Below are 22,896 nucleotides of genomic sequence, written 5' to 3'. Positions count from 1 at the left end.
GCCTAGTGCAGCACAGTGCAACAGCCTCCCACTTCTGTCCAGTGCAGAGCAACTGCATATCACAAGACCAGAGTCAGGTGTTTATTTACAGCAAAGGGAAAGTATTTGTTGGGTTGAGGTGTCTGAGGAGGAGGGAAGTGGTGCAGTGTGTGTGTGTGTGTGTGTGTGTGTGTGTGTGTGAGTGTGTGTGTGTGTGTGTGTGTGTGTGTGTGTGTGTGTGTGTGTGAGTGTCTGTGTGTGTGTGAGTGTGTGTGTGTGTGTGTGTGTGTGTGAGTGTGTGTGTGTGTGTGTGTGTGTGTGTGTGTGTGTGTGAGTGTGTGTGTGTGTGTGTGTGTGTGAGTGTGTGTGTGTGTGTGTGTGTGTGAGTGTGTGTGTGTGAGTGTGTGTGTGTGTGTGTGTGTGAGTGTGTGTGTGTGAGTGTGTGTGTGTGTGTGTGAGTGTGAGTGTGTGTGTGTGTGTGTGTGTGAGTGTGTGTGTGTGTGTGTGTGTGTGTGTGTGTGAGTGTGTGAGTGTGTGAGTGTGTGAGTGTGTGTGTGTGTGTGTGTGTGTGTGAGTGTGTGAGTGTGTGAGTGTGTGTGTGTGTGTGAGTGTGTGTGAGTGTGTGTGTGTGAGTGTGTGTGTGTGTGTGTGTGAGTGTGTGTGTGTGTGTGTGTGTGTGTGTGTGAGTGTGTGAGTGTGTGTGTGTGTGTGAGTGTGTGTGTGTGAGTGTGTGTGTGTGTGTGTGTGTGTGTGTGTGAGTGTGTGTGTGTGAGTGTGTGTGTGTGTGTGTGTGTGTCTGTGTGTGTGTGTGTGTGTGTGTGTGTGTGTGTGTGTGTGTCTGTATGAGAAGGTTCAGAGGGGTGATGGAGCTGGTTGAGAGCAGCTGCTACCAGTTATCATAAGTCTAGAGAGATCTTACAGCGACAAGGAACATAGAAAACAAGAGTGTCAAAACATGAGATTAGAGGGGCATGGGCAGTCCATGCCTGAAATGAAGATGGTCTTCTTCATTCTAGACTAACAGAGTGATTTTAATTTAACAACAATAATTTTATTCTCACATTCTTCTTCCCCAAGAGGTTCAGTCTTCTAGCTATTATTCAATATCTGTAGCACGAACACGAGCTGACTTCACTACAAAACAAGGAAGCAGAAGCAGATGGAACACCAAGGAAGAGGAAGGGAAGAAATAGAAAATATACATCCAGGAGCAGCCAGCTGCCTAGATAAAACACTAAAGAGGACCACCCAATAATTAATCATACATCCAGGAGCAGTTAGCTGCCTAGATAAAACATAGCTCATAGCAGTGTTTCCCCAAAAGACCTGTGAACATCATTAAAAAGTGGGGATTTAATTGCTTCTGTTTGTCTGTATGTCAATATGTGTGAGTCACCAACAGACATCTTCATTGTAGAATATTTCATTTTCATCAGGATCTACACATGTACATACAAACCACACCAGAAGCCTTGATGTTGTCATTTCAGAAGATTGTGATAGCCTGGTTCAGGTCTGAAATTTAACCTCTACTGAATTTACTCATAGACATTATAATCATATATACTCACCGAGTCAAAGATAAATAATGTCCACAGTGAAATGTTACAATGAGAGTCTGATGAGGATGTTTTTGCACTACAGATGAACTTTCATCTTCCAGCCAAACCACTTCAAAACATTTTATCTACTCTATTAATTTATTCATTAATTAATTCCTACATTCTCTCTGTCTTTGTTAAGGCACAGTTGGATCTCTTTCTGTGTCTCTCTCACATACACAAATATCTGCATTGACATGATGTGTGTGTACATTTGTTGTAATACTTTGGCTGAGAGTGTCTTCTCTCTATTTGAATGTGGTGCATGTGTGTGGACACCTGTGTGCATGCTTGTGTTGGGTATGTGTTTCTCTCTCTCTCTCTCTCTCTCTCTCTTTGTGTGATTCTCTCTTTTTATGATTTTCTCTTTCTCTCACTCTTTCTCTCTCTCCCCATTTTTCTGCCCTCCCCCCTCTCTCCATAGCACTTCCCCACACCCACATACTAACCGCATGCGAGGTGCCACCAATAAATTAACAAACCCTGCTCAAGATAGTGGTGCGATACTCACTCTGCCAGAGTGTTTTGCAAACAGATTTGACCAGATTAACAAGATGTTGGAAAGCTATTTAGAATGCACTGAGACAGCTGCAAGGACCCAGGATTGCTATCAATTAGACAATGGTCTCTGTGTTTGGGGACGTTTTTGTGTGGTACGTTTTGGGGGCTGACCGTGGAGATGGGAAGAGCCTCCTTCCCATTTACATTGCATAGGAATCAGATAGACAAAGGTCGCTCTTTAGGTTAATAAGATCCACACCGCATCTCTCTCTTTCTCTGCCTCTTCTCCCTGTCTCCTCTCTCTTTTTGTCTCTCTGCCTCTCTTCCTCATTCTTAAGAGAACTACAGTAGAAGCCGCTAGTCTCTTTCTCACTCTCTTGCTCTTTTTCTCTCTCACTTGCTCAGGCCCCTCTCTCTCTCTCTCTCTCACTCTCTCTTATGCTCTCTCTCTCTCTCTCTCTCTCTCTCTCTCTCTCTCTCCCTCTCTCGCTCTCTCTCCCTCTCTCTCTTATGCTCTCTCTCTTACTCTCTCTTATGCTCTCTCTCTTTCTCCTCTCTTTCCCTCTCTCTCTTTCTCTCTCTCTCTCTCTCTCTCTCTCTCTCTCTCTCTCTCTCTCTCTCTCTCTCTCTCTCTCATTCTTTCTCTCTCTGATCCATGCTCCACGTGCAATACTGTTGGACTCAACTGGTGACAAGTTCAGTGTTTCCTTCTATCAAATAATACTATGTAAAATAATAACTCAACAAAAAGATATTGCCATTTTACTGTGTAGTGCAGGACAGTTACAATGTTTGCACTACATTTTTACTCAGAAAGATACAAGAACAAGAACCTTCTCCTTATCTCATCTTTCCTTGTTTCCAATCTTTGTTTTCTAGGTCAAAGCTCACAAGCGCAACAGTGATATTGATGTTATTGCAGTTATAAGATTTTGCACTGCTAACAGCGCCCCTTGTGGCGAACTATGGTAAATGTGAATGAATGAGTAAGTGAGTGAGTGAGTGAGTGAGTGAGTGAGTGAGTGAGTACATAAGTGGTAAAAAAAGAGGAGAAGAGGAGGGGATAAAAAGTATAAGTAGGGCTAGTGGGACATTCTTGTCACATTCATGTGATCTAAAATATAATCACCTTAAAACTAGTAATTTGTACATTACTGTACTAGTACATTACTGATTGTGTGTTTTTGTGTGTGTGACTGAATTAATGTTAAAATTAATGTTTAAAAATAATTGCAATACTCACATTTCACTCACACGTCTGACCTCAGAGAATTAGATGATTGACCTTCAACCTTAGCATCAGTATGTATATTTGTTATGAACATCCCCTAGGGCCACATGAGCACACCAACCAAAAGGCTGACAATTTTTATCCGAAGCAACTTAAAATTATGACTGTGTGCAACTTGAGGGTTAAGGGCATTGCTCAGGGGCCCAACAGTGGCAGCTTGGCAATAGTGGGCCTTGAACCAGCAAACATCCAATTACAAGTCAGATACCTTAACCAATGAGCTACCACTGCCCTTAACATGAAAAATGACAAATTAGCAAAACATTCTATAAAATGTTGTTACTACACCAGTTGTTTGCTCATTTGCGTGATTGTGTGTGGCCTTTTTGGAGATTAAGTCACATGTGCATAGGTAATAGAAGATGTAGACCTACTATGGAAGGAACAGAAAGAAAACTTTATCTGCCCAACAAGTCAGGTTCACAATCAGAATCCTTTGTAAGGTTTTTAAAATAAATTTGCCAACGTCTAGTATCACCCAGATATCTTTTAGTCTGAAAGGAATTTTCACAGTCTAGATGCTCCCCAGGTACAGGGAATTTTGTCACACTGTCTGCAAGCAGGGCAGTAATATAGCAAAATCTGCAGTGATTTCCAGGTTTCTAAATAATCACAATAATCAGCAGCATCTGGAGTGATCTTCTGCCTGCTGGTTTAGTATCAACAGGGATTATGTTAGAGTTTCTCTCTCACACGTAGCCTTAATAAATTCTGGGAATTCTGGCAATGGTGAAACTATGAGTCTCACATATTATGAAGATAGTAACATTATGAACTACATTCACACAGAGTTTCTGCAGTTTCCTAACAGACTGACAGTCCCCTAGCACAACTTTAGCACACTGCTCCTGTCTGGCTGTTGAAAGAACCAGAAGGCATGTGTATATGTGTGATGCAAATTTATGTGATACATACGTGTGGTATGATGCCTGTGCAATATATATATGTGTGATACATATACGTGTGGTGTGATATGTGCATGTGCAACACATATATGTGTGATACATATATGTGTGGTGTGATACATGCATATGTGATACATATATGCGATACATGCATGTATGATACATATGTCTGATCATGTGTGCGTATGAGAGGTGATGCTGAGCATGGTAGCAGCTGCTAGTCAGACGGCAGTTTTGCCGTAACTGAGGAAATACTTCTTAAAGTCTTCCCTCCTCCTTCACACATTCTATATTTGTATCCTCTCTCTTAATTCATTCATCCTCTCTCTCTGCCTCCTAACATCGTCTTTGCTGCGTTGAGTATATAATCGAAAGCATACACATCTAAAACAGGAAAGAATAGATAAATCCAAAACCTGCTGCATTTGGAAAGCATATGTTACAGGACACTGAGATATGTGACTGTGTGTGTGTGTGTGTGTGTGTGTGTGTGTGTGTGTGTGTGCTTATCCTCTGTATGATGGGGTACTGCAGGCCTTCAAGTGCATTTGGGGTTAAAAAGCTTAATGAAGGTCCAAATAACCTAAATGCAGATTTGACACGGTAGACCACATCTATTTATCTTTTAGTTCCCTGTGAACTTAATTTCTGACGGCATACTGTCTATCTACACAGTTATTTATTCATAAAGTTCTCCCTGTACCATGGTGGGTGTGTAGCTCCGTCACTATACCTGGTGATGTCATTAAAGCTGGAAGGTTCATCTTGCTGGCAAAGAGCTGTGGATTTTTTCCAGATCGCATTTCACACTGAGATTTACTATCTGTGCCAGTACTCTACAAGGCATTATCAAACCCCACCATAAACTAGAACATGTGTGTTAGATCCTATACAAAAATGTGCAGGCAATACGATCTGCAGAACACTTATTAGAAACCACTGTGTCGTTCTTAATGGGGCTTGGAGGATTTCATAGTCAGGATACTTCAGTTAGCTGGATTATACCCCAAAGAAGAGCCAGAATGTCAAAAGCCTCATTCCTCAATCTTCAAGTCAAATCAAATTTATTTATATAGTGCTTTTTACAACAGCCATTGTCACAAAGCCGCTTTACACATGTTCAAGTCCAAGCCCACACTGAGCAAGCCAAAGGCAGCAGAGACAAGGAAAAACTCCTTAGAGCATGAGGAACAAACCTTGAGAGGAACCAAGACTCAAAGGAGGGGGGGGAGGGCATCCTCCTCTTTCTGAAACTGGACACTACAATAACACACCTTTCAAATTAGTCTCAATAGTTACTGAATGATTTACAACAATTACTCAATAATATAACTATATTATAATATAACAATATAATATAACAATATTATAATAACTAAATAATAATCATGGCATTTAGGAGGTTTAGCCACAAATTCACAGGTGCTAATGATGATGATGAGGATGATAATTCAGATGATTATTGTAAGAGTAATGATGATGTAGTGCTGCGATGAAGCCGATGATGGTGATTGTCGTGTTTCCTGGGTCAAAGAGGGAAGAAGAGTTGTGAGGCATGAAGACTACACAAGATCCTTTATTACGGCTCAACAAAACTACACAAACAAACACAAAAAAAATTAAGATTCAGTTTTCTACTGTTCCTCACTGTCACTTTTGTGATAATGTCGCTTGCAGTGGTAGTGGTACTTGACTAGTAATCAGAATGTTGCCAGTTAAAGCCCCACCACCACCAGATTGTCACTGTTGGGTCCCTGAAAAAGACCCTTAACTCTCAATTGCTCAAGTTGTATTCAGTCATAAAAGTTGCTTTGGCTATAAGAGTCAGCTAAATGCCGTAAATATAAATCTCTCTTATTGTTAAATAGCCTACTATGAAAGATATCAGGGTTTAAATAGGCTACTGGCAACAAGATGCAGGGTTACCCAGTTTTATTTACTGGTTCACTGGCTCGCTTAGCCACGCCTGCACTTCCACAGAGAAATATGATAATGAGCTGCATAACGGTGAGAATGTTGATGCTGGCAACAATGACAATAATGACAATGATGACGATTTTAAGGATGATGATGGTGACAGTAGTGTAGTGCCTGTTACTACCATTAGTAACATTTACATGTTGTTGCTTGGTGATGGGCCTGTTGCTGGCACGCTTTGCATGGTGAGGCTCACAGCTGCTGAGTGTTGCTGCATGTTTACAGGTAGTGATCCATGCCTCCAAGGGCAGCTGGCAACCAGACAAAAAGCAAGCCTGGCACCATTCAAATGCACATTGGCTCCCCTACTGACACTTCTAAAAATACCAGCAAGCAGAACAGTTCTGATTGCATGCAGCTTTAGTTTAGCTGTCAGTTCTACAAAACTAGAGATCTTGTGTATTTGTGCATATGTGTGTGCAAAACTGTTTTTTTCCAGATTAGTTGTACCCAGCATTGTTGGTTTGTAGTAAATTAGGGCAGTTTCTAGAATGTACTGTAGCTGCTTGCTGGTGATTCCATTAACAGCATAACCAAATCAAAATTGAAACTTTCATTTCCAACACCTTCCTCAAACAATTTACATATCAGACTATGCTTTCTGGTGAGATGTGAAGTGGCATTTTTGTTAAAATGTTGTAATTTTGTAATTAGCAATCAGTAATGTGACAAATCCCTTGTATGTGTCTTTCAGTTCTTTGATGAAAATATGTTTATCAAAATGAGAGAGTGAGTGTGAGCAGATTTAAATGGGACCAATTATCAGGAGTGAGCATAGGGGATGAAAAAGCAAACACAGCCTAAACAGAGATAAGCAATTGGAGTGGCTATGTTAGAGTAAATGTGTTGCGGGATGCTACATAAATCATTGGTTAAACAGATTGAGAGTAATAAGCTTAATGAATGTAGAACTCCCTCTGGACTGGCTGCTGAGTGAGGGGAGGAATGAAAAGGAAGAAGGGACAGAGGCAAGTGCTCTACCGCTGAAATATTCACATTATCACTTTTACACTTTTCTATAGACTGCACACCAGTTTCTTAAAACTTTGGCCACAAAACAGTGAGCTGGCAGAGCATATGGGTAAAGGACCATAAGAGAAGCGTTTGTTTCTTCTTTCTTGCTTTTATTTTCTAAATGTGATGCTAAATGTGAAACATACTATGATTCTTTCATTATGCGGTTCAATAATGTGTGATTTACTAAAAAACATTATTTGGTATGCAAACAAATTTTAAATCTGAGTTGTAGACCACTGTGGTTCACAACAAACAACACATACCAAAACACAACAAACAACACATATCAAAAGTGGAATTCAAGTGTCGATCCTGGTACTGGAAGGCCTATTATGGATCACTAGTTAATTTTTAACAAAGATGCTTTTTGTTTTTGTTGTTTAGGTTATCACTCAGAGAACATTATGGAGAGAGAGAAATTATCCAGAGACAAATGTGGAGCAAGAGAGGGATTGAGAGAGGTAGGGGAGGGTAATCAATGGCAATTCATTAGGAGATGAAAGATGAGCATGAGCTCCAAAAAGCTGAGGTCATGACCAGAACACTCTGTTCTATGTCATCGGAATCCCAGTGGACCTGCAAAACATAAACGCACAGTTACTCTGCTGTGTCTCCTCTGATTTCTTTGTAGTCTATGTGTGTGGTCAAATTCTAAAATGTGGCAATTTTGCTGATTCTCATTTATAAATTATTTGTATAAAAATAATGTGTGTGTGTGTGTGTGTGTGTGTGTGTGTGTGTGTGTGTGTGCATTCAAGTGAGCACACTACTTTTGTTTAAGTTTGTTCTTTGTAACATCAGGAAAAAAGGAAAAAGGAGACTGTTGCCAAACTCATAAAGCACTCATCAGCATTTCTCTCATCTTCCATACCAGGCACACCACTAGCTCTGCCTCTCACACTGACATTATAAACCATAAGCACACTTCATGTTCCTGATTCAGCAGAAATGCATTAATGACTTATCTAGGTCATGAACAGACTGTAAATCCTAAAACTATAAATAAGATTGCTTCTTATGAACAATTTTATTTGAACATATTTTATCAACACACAGGCTGGAGTGTATTATTGAAAAGGTTGATCCAAGCCCAGCAGTGTTGTGCTGCAGTGAAATGGTCCTAGCTACATGTGTGCATGACATATGTCAACTGAAGTGTGCAGGATTTACTGTTAACATCATGATATTTTATCTCATACAACAGGCAGAAAATAGTATATCAAAGTTTTATGTCAGAAAATATAGTATGAATTTTCCACATACAGGTAATAGTTTTAGATATGCTTATAACACAGCAATGTCTGCATTGTCTGCTGTGCTTTGTAAAGAGTGTGTATATCAGTTGTGTTATGTTCTCTGTTTTGTTTTGTTTTTTGTAATAAACACTTTTCAGTTTGGAGATTCGCCAATCCTGCTCAATTTTCCTTATTTCTCTCCTGTGTCACACTGGCAATATTCACCACAAATGCCATCTCAAGAATTATCAACTATAATCTGACACTGGCTCTCATAGGCAGTTATTTAGAATACTTTGACTTTCTTATTTTGCATTAATTCCATCAGATGCCAAAGATTTATTCAGATGTACAAATTTCCAGTAACACAGTCACTTACATGTATCCTTATTCCCTTCTAGTCTTTATTCCCAGTCTACAAATGCACAAAAACATGAAGTGGATTGAGGGCAAACTCACTGAGTACAGGAACAGAATGATGGCTTTACCACCATGAGCAGTTTTATTTTAACATATTACATTATTTATATAATTAGTTATCAAACAACAATGGATCATTTAATCTATCATTTTGTATAACCTTCTTAAACACATTTTGCTTTTTTATTTTAATATTACAGTGGTGATATAACTTTCTGATCAATCACACAAGGAACTTCACAAGCACCGCTGTATTGTAATTAGTGTATGATAACTGAGGCCAACAGGACAATGGAATTTGAGAAGAACTCAACTGGGATGTGAGCAGAACTCAACTGTTTTGTGTGGTACTACCAATTTTTACTGACATTCAAAATGTATTGCAAGGTGGAGGCAGTATCTGATAACCAGGAAAAAAAAAAAAACATTATAAATACACATTGCACAGGTTTAATACTGCCATGAAAGGACACATGCCTGGGAAATACCTTTGGGTCAAAGCAGGGAATTAAAGCACTCCCAGGAGCATTAGGTGCATTAGGTGTGGATACTGTTTTTATTTATGAGAATCAGTCTGAGCTTGCTCTGCATTTATACCCACTACTCCTGAGCATCTAGTTAGAAACCACAGTATTCTACATTCTACAAAGCAGGAAACACAAATCCAAAAAGGATAACACAAATGTAGTTTTACATGTGCATTGTATAACATTTATGGTACCATAATTACTTATGTAAAGGCTATTATTGATAATAGGTTATACAAATGTTTATTATATTATATATATTTGATTTTCCCATACAGTAATGAAATGCCGCATATAAACTTTTACATGCTACTGAAATTCTGCTTATGAACCTTATTGTTTCTTGTAAAACATAATAAACAGATTACCTTTATTATTAATAATTTTAGTATCTTCTTATTAGAATTAGTCCAAGCACATATATCCTGCTAGCTTGATCTAATACTGAAACAGCTGATGCAATACAATTAAGATTTGATTCAGCACTAGAGTTTTAGGATTCTGCTTGACTTAAATCTGTAATTTCATAATTTATCTGAAATTGTACCAGAAACAGTCAAGGGCTGGCTAACAAAGCTAAAGTAGATAATGTCTCTAAAACATTTCTTTTTGATTTTCATTTTAATGTTGAACTCAACTATACTACTGAAGTGATTTTGGAGAAAGACAACAAACAATAAAAGTGGCCCCTTTACATAGGAAACACATAAAATCACTTTTTTATTCATATGCACTCACATATATTCACACAGAGATTCATACATAGACACAGCCAATCATCCAGCTGTAGCAGCCTGAGGGTCAGATTTTGTGAGGCAGTCAGAAATCTGACAGGGTGGAGCAGTCATTGGTTTGTCTGGAGCGGATGGTACCAGTGATTCTTGTGAGGTCATTTCTGTTCTTGCTCTATAAAGGTGATGTTATAGGTGACCTGGTGTCCATTGTCCCAGGCATACAGCACCTTTTCCTTTGGATTATAGTCAATCTGCGTGGTGAAGGCATACTTGTTCACAAACAGCAACCCCGGGGATGCTTCGGCACCCGTGTGTGTGTCATATGCATACAATACTTCAGCGTCTAGCCGGTCATACACATCAACAGCATACAGAACACCACAGGCAATAAAGCAGTTTCCATATGAGTTCCTTTTTAGCCCTGTTCGCCATGTTGTTTCTTTCCGAACTGAAAGGTCATTGGGGTCAAGTTTGGCCACCACAATGACTTCAGAGTGGTCATAATCAGATGATGGATATATGACCCACAGTCCACTCTCATCCACGGCGAAGTCAATGTCTGAGTGGCCCCTCCAATTCCAGGGCGTGGTGTCCTCATACACAGCATCATGGAGCTGCATCCAGGCCGCCACATAGCGCTGACGGAGCTCATACTTGATGATGTTCTTGGTGAAAGCACGGTTATAATAAAAAGCCCCCCTGTACACCACATGACCAGTTCCAATCCAGTTATAGGGTAGTTTGTACAGGTTACTCCAACGACCTATACAGGAAATGTATAGGATAACAGTGAAGGGTAAACTGAGATTTCAGTTCACTTAGCCATACATTATTATAAATAAAATAACACATCCACACACACAATCAGTGCGAACAATTCAATTCAAACCCTGCCTTTGTTTCATCACTAAATGTAACTGTTTAATTGAAAGCAAAGCACATGAGCATGTGATTTCTCAGGATCACATTAATTAAGAAAACATTACTGCATTTACATTATCTCGCATACATATGATCACACACAGCTTTACATCACCTCACCTAAGGGCTGACCTCTTACCTTGTTTGAAGTTGTCCAAGTTTCTGAACTCCACCAAGTTGTTGCCATAGTAATAGTTGGTGACATAGATTTTGGAGTCCTTGGCAATAGGGTCCTTCATCCATGCACCCTCGTTCCTGCCATAGCTGTGATGTTTCACAGGTGGGGCCACAGACGCTATTGTTCCCTCACATATGACCTCTTGAAACACAGAAAACACCATTTACCAATATTTATTAGTGGCTGTGTTAAATACTTGACTGGCCACTTAAAGTGTAATTATTCCCATTTAGATACATACATAACCACCAACAACAACTGTGGGCTAGGTGGCCTTTATCAGTGTAGTCCAGAGATAGAAGAATGGTTTAAACAGTGGTACAGCCAGTGATTTAGACAGTACCAGTACCAGAGTGTTGATGGTGCAGCAGTGTGTCTGGCAGACAGTCCCTTCTAACCATTCAGAGAAGGGGTAACAAAAAAAGTGGAGGGAAAACAGTATAAACTTATTTCGTAAATAAAGTAAAAAAAACATCATCATCGTATACAGGAATAGCATATAGGCTATTTCACATTGTCACGCTCCCCAATTCAGGATCCGATACTACGTGAACTTTCCACGTGGTTTTTTGTTTTGCTGTGTTGTGTTCGCATGTCGCCGTGTGCCTTTAACTTCCCTGTTTTCTCAGGTCGCTCCGCCCTCGTGTTAACGTTCCTCACCCGTGTCCGCTCTCCCGTCTTTCACAGCGGGTTATTGTGTGTGTAAGTGTGAATGAGAATGCTTATGTAAATGTATTATTCTGTTGTGCTCACGTTTGAAGTACTGCTTTGTCTTCGTTGTATTGTGTTTAAACGTCTTTTTACTTTCGTTTTCATGAAACGGTTTTGTATTCGCAAATCGTCGACTCGTCACTTACATATTCTTGGTTACTATCATTTCTATCGGAGAGGAACTAATCAGAACTGCTCATTGGTATGACTGCGGGGACTCGCGGCAGTGTTCCTCCCTACGTCCGTTTTCAGTGATATTTTGAAGGGTTCAGTAATAAAAGTCTGTTAACAAAATGACTGGGAAATCTAACCAATGAAATTTGACTCCATAGGGGGCTAAGGCTATAGCGTTCTGAAGGAGGGGCTACGGTGTTATTAGTAAAACGTCACTACTGTCTTAACCAGCTAAATATAATTAGCGACTACAAACGAGATAGACTGGCTGACCTAATTGAAAAGCGTTTCTAAGGTTATACTTTAATGAACATCTCACAGTAATTCAAGGCCAGTCCACTCCATCTATAAATGTAGCCAGAAAGAAAAAAAAAGTATGTATGTAGTTGGGTTTTGGGGGTTTTTTTGGGGGTTTTTTCGGGGGGGGGGGGGGGGGGTGGCCAATTGGATTAGGAGAGTGGCACTTCAACACAAGGTGGGATGAGTGTGTCTGTGAGACCTGAAACACCCGATTACTCCAGGATAATGCAGAAAGGTCGTGTGCACTACATACCACTGGTGTGTGGATAATGGTGTCACCCTATTAATGGTAGCAGTGTGTCTGCATCTAAAGATGTTGTCCATTGTTAGGATGTTGGATGTACCTGCTGCAGTGGGAGTGTAGTTGATGGTGTTATCCAGTGTTAGCAAGATGGTTGGAGCTGGTCGCTCCTCTCTTGCTATTGTACTGCTGGTTGTTGTGCTTTGAGTTGTTGTTGTGGTAGCTGTAGTGCTGGAGGCTGTGGTTATTGTTGCAGTTGCATTAGTGTATGTTGCAAGAGTGGTGGGCAGTATGATTGCTTCCTTCACCTCCTGCATGGTGTTAGCGTCATCAGATTCAGCCTCAAGACCTATAAATCACAGAGAAAGCATCAGTTAACTAGCTATAACTATGGAGATTGACAGTCAATAAAATACAACCATGAACACTGTCAAAATGTACTGGTTTTATTGAGTCTGCAAGACAACTGGTAAATTTAAAACACGGGTGATATGTCAGCTAGTGAGGCTCAAGTGAATGAAGGAAGGAAGACATAAATGACAATGAATGAATGAATAGGACTATTCAGAAACAGCTTGTTCGCAAAGTTTAGTTAGTTAGCCTAAGCAGAAAGCTCTATGGCACCTGGATATATTTTTTTTTTAAATATTTGATTTTGAGAGAACAGATTTTTTAATGTGAGCTGGATACTGATGCACAAAAGAAAAATGATTCTAGGATGCACAAAACTGTTCCTGACAGCAGACAGCTAGCTATACTGAGCTATAATTAAACTTGAAGTACTGTAATATTTAGTTGTGACCTATACAATGTCCAATCCTTGCACAGCTGTACCCTCTGCATACGGACACGCGCAGGCACACATACACACACATTCAGACTGTGTAGTACCACATTATGCATTAGCATTATGATTAGATGTTTGTGTCTGACTGTATAAAAGAGAGTGAAACATATGAGGTGGTGGATAAGGAGAGATACTCTTTACAGTTTAGCATTTTCTGGCTGTGTTTGTGAGACATTAATTGGCTCAAATGCTTGTGTTTGAGCATACAAGCGCATGTGTACGTGTGTAACTGAGCACATGTGTGTATTGGCACACACTCCATAAAATGTCTGGCTAGGGATGGATATGTCACCAAGGGTTCAGCAGTGAGTGAGTGAGTGAGTCTGTGTGTGCATCTGTGTGTGTGTGTGTGTGTGTGTGTGTGTGTGTGTGTGTGTGTGTGTGTGTGTGTGTGTGTGTGTGCGCATGCACGAATTACAGTTCATCGGTGGTTGTGGTAGATTTATTAGCAGAGGGAAGGAACAGAGCATTCCTGCCTGGCTTCTATGTCTGATAAAGATCATTTACTATTCACAGTAATTATCTACATATGAGACATTTCAGCCGTGAGTCTACACTAACAACACTCTGTTGAACCATTCATGGACCTGTGTGGGTGTGTGATGTACTGGGTCTGTAAGAGAAGCAAACTAGAGTTAGCTGGATTTCCTTGCTTTTTCTAATGCGTGTGTATATATGCATATGAAACTGCTGGCATGCCTTCAGAGCTTGAGTAGAGCTCTGCTCGAGTCTCGATCTTTCCCTACCCCTTACCTGTGTTGTGTGTGTCTGTGTGTGTGTCTCTCTCTGTCTCTCCCTACCCCTTACCTGTGTTGTGTGTGTCTGTGTGTGTGTCTCTCTCTGTCTCTCCCTACCCCTTACCTGTGTTGTGTGTGTCTGTGTGTGTCTCTCTCTGTCTCTCCCTACCCCTTACCTGTGTTGTGTGTGTCTGTGTGTGTGTCTCTCTCTGTCTCTCCCTACCCCTTACCTGTGTTGTGTGTGTCTGTGTGTGTGTCTCTCTCTGTCTCCCTGCCCCTTACCTGTGTTGTGTGTGTCTGTGTGTGTGTCTCTCTCTGTCTCTCCCTGCCCCTTACCTGTGTTGTGTGTGTCTGTGTGTGTGTCTCTCTCTGTCTCTCCCTACCCCTTACCTGTGTTGTGGTCTGGTTTGCTTGCTTTGTAATAAGTGATGCCACGGACATGTCCTGGGTGTTGCTGACTGGGTTGGCTTTTTCCGGCTGGTTCAGCTCTCTTGGGCTGGAGTATACTAGTCCCCTCCTGCTTGGCCTTGACTAGCTTAGCTGTTTTGGCTGGTGCTTTTGCTTTCTCAGTTTTTTTTGTGAGAAATGTGCTGGAGTCTTTCAACTTCCCACCAAGTGCGGCCTGCAAATATAACCCAGTCTGCAGTCATAGCATATAGATTGGATTTTTTAGACTATTGGATTGTGAGAGAGAAAAAGGTTCTCTCATTAGAATTGTAATTTATCTACATGTACCTTGCTTTTAGGAGTGGAATCCTTCTGTTGCACCCAATGGCGCAGATTGGATAGCTCTTCCTTTATGCTAATCATGATGTTGGAGTAATTTTCATATTGTTGCAGCTGGTTGGTCAAAACTGCCATGCTGTCTCGCACATACTCCTTTTCCTGGGTTAGGTTAGTCTTGAAAACCTAATGAAGAGAAAGGCTGTGCCTCAAGTAGACCCACCTTGTATTCTATATTGTCTACAGAATCTAAAACACAGCTCTGAAAACCTATTAGTATCAGTAAGGAATTTTGAATAACCAGCTGTAAAAGAAAGTATTAAGCCTTTATGTAATTCATGTTTTTAAGTAATTCTTACAAACTTAACTGTCTGAAACTCTCAGTGAACCTTCATACTACACCTGAGTGTAAACCAACACCGCATAGAACATATTACAAATCAGCACATTATGACCCAAAACTGCTCTCAAACACACAAACCAAACATTTCAGCATTACCTACAATAATGCTCCAGTCCATACTGGATACTCCTTTAAGCATTACTATATTCATGCTACAGAATGAGTAGGATAAATTCTCTGCCATGTTCCAGGTATCCTCCTCCCCCCTCCCAGGTACAGTTTCTGTGCCAAACATTTTACACAATAGATAATAACACAATTCCACATTAGCAATATTGTAATCAAATATTTCTCCCCAGTCCATTTTAAGGCAGCAGTTTACCTAACACTTTTTAATCTGATCCTTCCCACCCGTTATTTAGTCTAGCACTCTATCCAATGCATGATAACTGAATACCTAATACAATATACTACTACTACACTGTTACATAAACATATTACAATATGGTCCTAACACTTTACAGTCCAATACATTAAAACCCAACACCACAACATCATAACCGGGTACTCCGCTCCCCACATCTTAACTAAATATTCACTCACCTCCTCCAGATTGTTCATCTGAGACACCACTTTGTTAATGTAGGCGTGGATCTTCAACAGGTCTGTACTGAACAGAGCTCCATGCAGCAGGTCCACCACTGACTGCAGCTATAGAAGTGTAAAGGTAAAGCAATACAGACAGACAGTAAGAAATGGGGTAAGAGAGAGAGCAAGACAGGGACAGTGTGTGTGTGTGTGTGTGTGTGTGTGTGTGTGTGTGTGTGTGTGTGTGTGTGTGTGTGTGTGTGTATGTGTGTGTGTGTGTGTGTGTGTGTATGTGTGTGTGTGTGTGTAATGTGTGTGTGTGTGTGTGTAATGTGTGTATGTGTGTGTGTGTGTAATGTGTGTGTGTGTGTGTGTGTGTGAGTGAGATAGAGAGTGACAGAGAGAGAGAGAGAAAAAGATAAAGAAAGAATGTGGGTTTTTTGAACAGCATAAGTATTCAATTAATTCTGTTCTCCATTCATTGAGCAGTTAGTTGTGATGAAAAAGTGGTTACCCAGTTACATAAGCTACCAGTAATTATGAAATTGAGGATAGGATTTGAATTTGTCTGCATGTGTATGCATGCGTGCAGTGTAGTGTGTGTGTGTGTGTGTGTGTGTGTGTGTGTGTGTGTGTGTGTGTGTGTGTGTGTGTGTGTATGTGTGTGTGTGTGTGTGTGTGTGTGTAGGTATGTATGTGTGAAGTGTAGTGTTTGTGTGCGTGTACCTTTAGTAGTTCGGGTGCTTGTTTTTTCAGTTTCTCCATTCTCCATTCATTTTCACAGGGGTTGAGTGAGGAAGGTGGAGCAGTGCAGGAGCACCTACAGTCAGCCCCCGAACTCACTGTTTCTATGGTGTAGTAATCCTCCACTCGCACACGTCCACTCTTCAACCGCACACATGCATCTCTTGGCAAAGGACGCATCACGCATTTACAACGACAATCCGAACCTTCTGATGTCATATGCACTTCATCCTCACTGAAAATCTGATTGGAATGAGAGTGAGGGAGTGAGAAAGTGGAGGGAGAAAAAGTAATGTAGTTAAAGAAATGTAGTGAATTGGTTTACAGCTACAGAGAAATAATAATGTGTATGTTAAGGGATATTTTTTAACTGGGGGGGGGGGGGGTTACAATGTTTGTGTGTACACACAAACCACACATGCCACCAAACCAGAGGCGCTCTCAGGACTCTCTCTCTCTCTCTCTCTCTCTCTCTCTCTCTCTCTCTCTCTCTCTCTCTCTCTCCCGCTCTCTCACACACACACACACACACACACACACACACACACACACACACACATAAGCCCCCTATTCTGTCTCTGTAGGTCAGAATGCATGTATGTTGTTGCCATAGTGACTGACTACCCAGCGGAACTGCAGAAGCTAATTGGCTGGACAAGCCTAACCACCTCAAACCTAATCCCACACATACACCAAGAGACAAACAAACATATGCACAGAAAAAGTCTAGCGTCCCTTTGCAGGCAAATGATAGCAGATCAGTGCTTGTGTAATTACACATATTAAATATGGGAAGGTTTTGATACCTCATTCATAATCATTACTGATTAACATAACTTTGAACAACTGCCCACAAATACACACACACACACACACACACACACAGAGAGAGAGCCTGCCAAGGAGACACGGTGTTCTAGAGGCCTTTTTAAGTGGACAGCCCCACCCACCTGTTTCTCTCTGTCGGGAACACACATAAAACCCCTAATGAATCTAAACATACTTCATAACAGACTAGACTACGAAGTGTGTTGGATGGCTTTTTATAAAAACACAAAAATCCAAAAGTCATAAAACATAATTCGCACATTTAGAAATGTAACCCCATTACAGGGCAAGATGCAGAGGCCGCTGTGACGATCAGGAAAATCTCTGGAAAGTTACAGACACGATTCGAAAGGTTCAACCTTAGCAGAGACGTTCTTTCTTATCCCAGCGAGGCATCTGGCCACTAGCTCAAAGAATAACATATGCCTTAAATCGTTTTTTGTTGTTGTTGTTGTTTTTTTGGGGGGGTGGGGGGGGTATAATTAACAAAATTCGACCACTTTGTATGTTTTTCGCTGTCCACGGACTTCTTTTGAGCAGGAAAGTCAAGGCCTGTTTCTCTGACTAAAGTAACGTTCTGATGTGTCTTGACGTAGCCACAATTCTCGGTGTCTATCTTTCTTTGCGGTTTTATTCTTGGCAAACCAACCGTTTTAGACGACCAACATTTGAGTTTTCATCCACCCGCCACAGTTTCAAGCTTAGAAAAGTGTGTTAGAATGCCCAGGTAACAAAAATGTCTTCTGACCTGTTCCATCTATCTTAAAATAAATGGAGTAATTCCATTCAAATGTATTACGGTTTAATTAACCGTCCTCTCTACAAGGTCATTACGCACTAAACGGAATTGATTTAATCCACTGAGCCTACTAACGAGACCCCCCCCCCCCCCGCGGTCTGTTATAACTAATGAATGAATTCATTATGTTTTGGTGAAAATGTACTAATAATTCTGTGTGTCCATGGAAGCAGCTTAAGCAGGCTGCAGACTGCAAATCTGTAAACTGTTTTCACTACAACCGAGTTTCTCTTATACAAGAATTGCAGAGCCATTTTCTCATTCGCAATCTTGTTTCTCTTTGTAGTTAGTGGGACTAGTGCCAGGGTTTGTCCTCGCGCATTTGATCGCGTGTTGACCCGTCACAAGCCGCTCAGCAGGCACTGGTCATAACCTTTTCAAACAGTTTGTGCTTCCTAACACTAACACAAAATTAAAAGAAATAAATGAAAGAAGTTTAAAAATACAGAATTTCGAATGAATTAACATCAACCTACAATCAATAGATTTATGACTAACTGGTTTATGAATTGTGTAAGCAGCCTAAATTCAGTGTAAACAAAAACATATAGTGGCCAGTAACCTAAATGTAAAAGTGAAATTCTTACCACAAGGTAACACAATGCGGACAGAAACTTTTAAACATGTCTTTTTCTTATCTTAAACTGAAGGCGTGTTCCAGTGCCTACAATTTTTCGTGTTGCCTTCCATTAAAATATTGAAAAATGAGCCTGAGCAGGACAAATAATTAACTTTAATTAAAGCCCGATAGATTGTTTACAAGTGCAGTATTTCTTACAAAATAAACATGAAAACATGAGTACCTTGCTTTGGGACACCACATGCGTCGATATCAGAAGTATACACGCTAGGAGTTGAGGGAGGTTACACATTGCGCCGGAGAATAAGACCTCGGTAAACAGTCCCCTGTCGAAGCGGATCACAAAACAGCGTACAGGCACAGGAAACAGCGTTTATGGATCTACGCGCTGTCAGAAGCTGACGTACAGGCTACATATGGGGTCCCATACCAAAAGTCTCTCTCACTCTCTCTCTCTCTCTCTCTCTCTCTCTCTCTCTCTCTCTCTCTCTCTCTCTCTCTCTCTCTCTCTCTCTCTCTCTGTGTGTGTGGGGGCGGGGGGGATTTGAAGTGAATACAGTCGTTCTATTCCTAAAATTATAATTTAAGAATCCTAATAACCATTAGGCCCGTTAACCACAGACACAGGGTCTGGGTGGGTGTGTTAACCACAGACACGGTCTGAGTGTGTGGGTGCTGGTTGGGTGTGTGCTAGGATTTTATCAATGAGTTCGGCTACACAGTGTGCATCATGGCTGAGGTGTAAAGAAAAAGGCTGAGATGTGATTGGACATGGCAGAATTAACAACAATGGAGGCTGAATAAAGTAATAATAATAATCTTAATACTCTAAATACCCCATCAATTAATAATAATATTCTTAATACTCTAACAACCCCATCAATTAATAATAATACTCTTAATACTCTAAATACCCCATCAATTAATAATAATATGATTACCATGACCATATATGTAGCCTTGTCCACCCAAAGAGAAACTAGGAAAGAGGTTACACTTACAAGCATTTTCCACTGACACTGGCACTCTAAGAAAACACTTCACCGTAATTTTATACCCATTGCAAATAACAAATTTCTATGCATTTATTTTCTAGCTATAAAAAGATCTTTAAAAATATATTTTTTTAAAGTCACCATCACAAGCTAAAGGCAAACTTATGCTTATTATATGAATCCAACCTTTCACAAACATAGCGGACAACACTTCAGTCATATATACTCATCTTTATACGATTCTAAAAAAGGAGGTGTGGCCAGAGACAAATGCATCCCATGGATTAACAAAACAACAACAGACCCACAGTGACACTGTTATGTCGACCGAGGGTCAACAGTCAACAAAGACATCACTATCACCAGCACATACAGCCCAAGCACAGACGATACAGCATTCTTTCACAACTCACAGCATTCCTTCTCATCTCAGTTATTGTCGGTTTGCGTCTCCGTTAGGTCCAAAGCCGAGCAGATGTCCGACCACCTGCCCTTCCCCCTGCACAGCGAATTTGCATATCACAAATTGGACATGCTCCTATTTTCATCACATTCACCAGTCATTTTCCTCTATTGAACTTTTATTATAGCACAAACAAGTTAAAAAATGTATTCTATGTTTATCTCTGATCACACATCCGTTGGCTTAATCTCTGTGACGCACACAAAACAGCACCTAGACCTAGATGGCATTTCAGTACATCACTTATCAAAGAAATTGAATTTGAGTTCATTTTTAAGGAGGTGACATCCTTCTGGTACAAATGAGCCACCAGTAATTTTCTCCACTTTATTATTGGGAAGAGCAAAGGCATCAGTAAAGTCATATCATATTCACAAAAAAATACCACAATAGCACCAAGAGAAAAACAAACAATGTAGAACAAAAGTTCAAACAGCTCTATAACTCATAAACAATAAGTACCATGAAAGAAATTCCCACTGAAAGCTCAACCAAAGCCAAACTAAAGCTCAACTAGATGTCGTAATAATAATTTAAAAAAAAACATGATAAATACAATAAAATGCAGGACTCATCACAGAATAACATTCAAGATATAAACACAAGATTTTGCATGAAAGTCTGGTACACTACGTTTATAGGCAGATCATCTTCTGCTCTTTTTACAAAACCCTGTGGAATGTATCAAAGAAGTTATCAAAATAATTAATACATTTTCTACAGATTAATGGATTTCACAGTTAAAACATCAACATTTTTAAAGAAAAAAGACAAAGGCATCACACAACACACCTACAACACTTGTTCTAGCTCTGCAACAAGGAATAAATTATTTTTGCCTTAAAGGAAATTAGTACTTAGAATAACATTAATCTAAAAGGTATACAGAAAAGCCAAAATCAATGTAATAGACAAGAATTTCAAGTCACTTCCATTTATCAATGGTATAAACAGATTTACTGACCTGGAGAAACAAGTCTCCAAGTTATATTGACTCTCACACACCATATACACAACTTTATCACTTCCAATTTATACATAGGAAAAATATTTAGATATTACAGTTTTTTGCAGTTGCTAAAACCCAATTTCTGAAATTATGTCTATTTTCATCAAAACATAACACACAGCAACCTAAATCACACACACTTCATACAAAATATCTCACACTTTTTGAAAAAATAAACACTTCATGCAAAACTCTTTCAACTCTTGAATAAATGGTATTTTTCCATTCAAACTCTACATACAAATATCAAAGGAACAGCTATTTCTACACAATAGTTACGCACTAATGGTAAACACTAATAGCTTGTATTTGCGTTTTCAGTGTGCAGGGCACGGTATTCTGCTGTAGAAGTCACGTACATGTATTTTCACAATACACAGGCTAGTTATGCTTATTTAGTACATATACACCATAAAGTCAAACACAGGGGGGATGTGTTGTTTGTTTATTTGTTTATATTTTTCATGAACAGTACTGCAACCCACATGCAGTCGTTTTCATAATCAGTTCAATCATATCAAGCAAGAGGGCAAGCGAGTAGCTCTGCTTCCACCTGAAGGCAGCAACACATTCTTGCATCTTTGTGGAGTGGCGTTCATTTTAAAATCAACTGAGCAACTAGTTTTTCCACCATAGTCCCAGACGGTCAAGGTGCTGTTCAGCTCACAAATGATCGCACCTGGTAGGTTTCAGTCAAAATACGTCAGTGAAGAAAAAGTGGAGCTGTTGATAGTTGAAGATACTGATGGAGTGGTCAATAGGGCATAATGGAGTTTTCCTCAACAGGTGTTCTTATAAGGCCTCTTGGAGTATTAATTGTTGAATTGTCTGATCGCCATGCCGGGAATCTCTGGGTTCGGCGACTAGCTATCCAGGAATCATCATGCTCATTTTCAGTAATGGTTTGTGAAGTCAGTTTCAAAGTAGCTGATTCACATTTTGAGGTGCCCCTGTGTGAAGACTCATCTGAGGCATTTCCCTGGACACTGTACAGCAGAGCAGCCATCTTGAAATAGTTGGTTGGCAGAACCATTTCTTTTTTCTTCTTCCTCCACCGCTCTGATGTATCTTGTTGAGTCGGCAGAGGGTGGATCTTTGTCTTGCTATGTTTCTGTCCCATTGCCAGCAACAGTCAGATGAGGCTGTGCAAATATAAATGTTCTTTATAAAGCAAATCCAATATCACAGACCAAGAGATGTCAAATGCACTAACATTTGCAGAACTTGAATCTTATTGATTCTATGGAATTCTGATGTCAGCAGGGGTGTCATTCCAGAACTGTTGTCACACATCTAGATTTCAGCTGGATTGTTACATCACTGAGCACTGGTGAAGCAGCTGGCAGGAAGTGTAAAAAAGACATAAAGATAGATCTGGCCCTAAAATCTGATTGGCTGAGCTGAGCTGCCAAGTTGATACACATAGACTTTGACTTCATACACTATGCCACTATGCTTCACAACAGCAAATCCTCCATTTACATTTACATTTTTTTGCATTTAGGAGAAGCTTTTATCTAGAGCGACC

At 40.2% G+C, this 22,896-nt stretch overlaps 1 protein-coding gene across 2 annotated transcripts; it reads right to left on the bottom strand.

The window, feature by feature from the left end:
• Positions 1-10,143: 10,143 nt before the first annotated feature.
• On the bottom strand, positions 10,144-19,354 carry LOC113591938 (olfactomedin-like protein 2A). 2 transcript variants are annotated; one of them, XM_027032648.3, is made up of 8 exons: positions 19,125-19,354; positions 16,677-16,937; positions 15,966-16,073; positions 15,032-15,205; positions 14,687-14,936; positions 12,816-13,061; positions 11,248-11,427; positions 10,144-10,950 (listed from the first exon to the last, which is right to left on the bottom strand). In XM_027032648.3, exons 1-8 carry the CDS (start codon positions 19,191-19,193, stop codon positions 10,343-10,345), a joined length of 1,896 nt encoding a protein of 631 aa, XP_026888449.3. In that variant the 5' UTR covers positions 19,194-19,354; the 3' UTR covers positions 10,144-10,342. The 2 variants fall into 2 exon arrangements, with proteins under 2 accessions (XP_026888449.3, XP_026888450.3); XM_027032649.3 differs by having other exon boundaries at positions 14,687-14,918; positions 19,125-19,353.
• Between the last annotated feature and the right edge of the window lie 3,542 nt (positions 19,355-22,896).

The sequence above is a fragment of the Electrophorus electricus genome, chromosome 21 (genome assembly GCF_041902795.1).
Source record: "Electrophorus electricus isolate QZ-2024a chromosome 21, ASM4190279v1, whole genome shotgun sequence".
NCBI lineage: Eukaryota > Metazoa > Chordata > Actinopteri > Gymnotiformes > Gymnotidae > Electrophorus > Electrophorus electricus.
The sequence above is the reverse complement of the archived record's forward strand: the minus strand, read 5'-3'. Positions and strand labels throughout refer to the sequence as shown.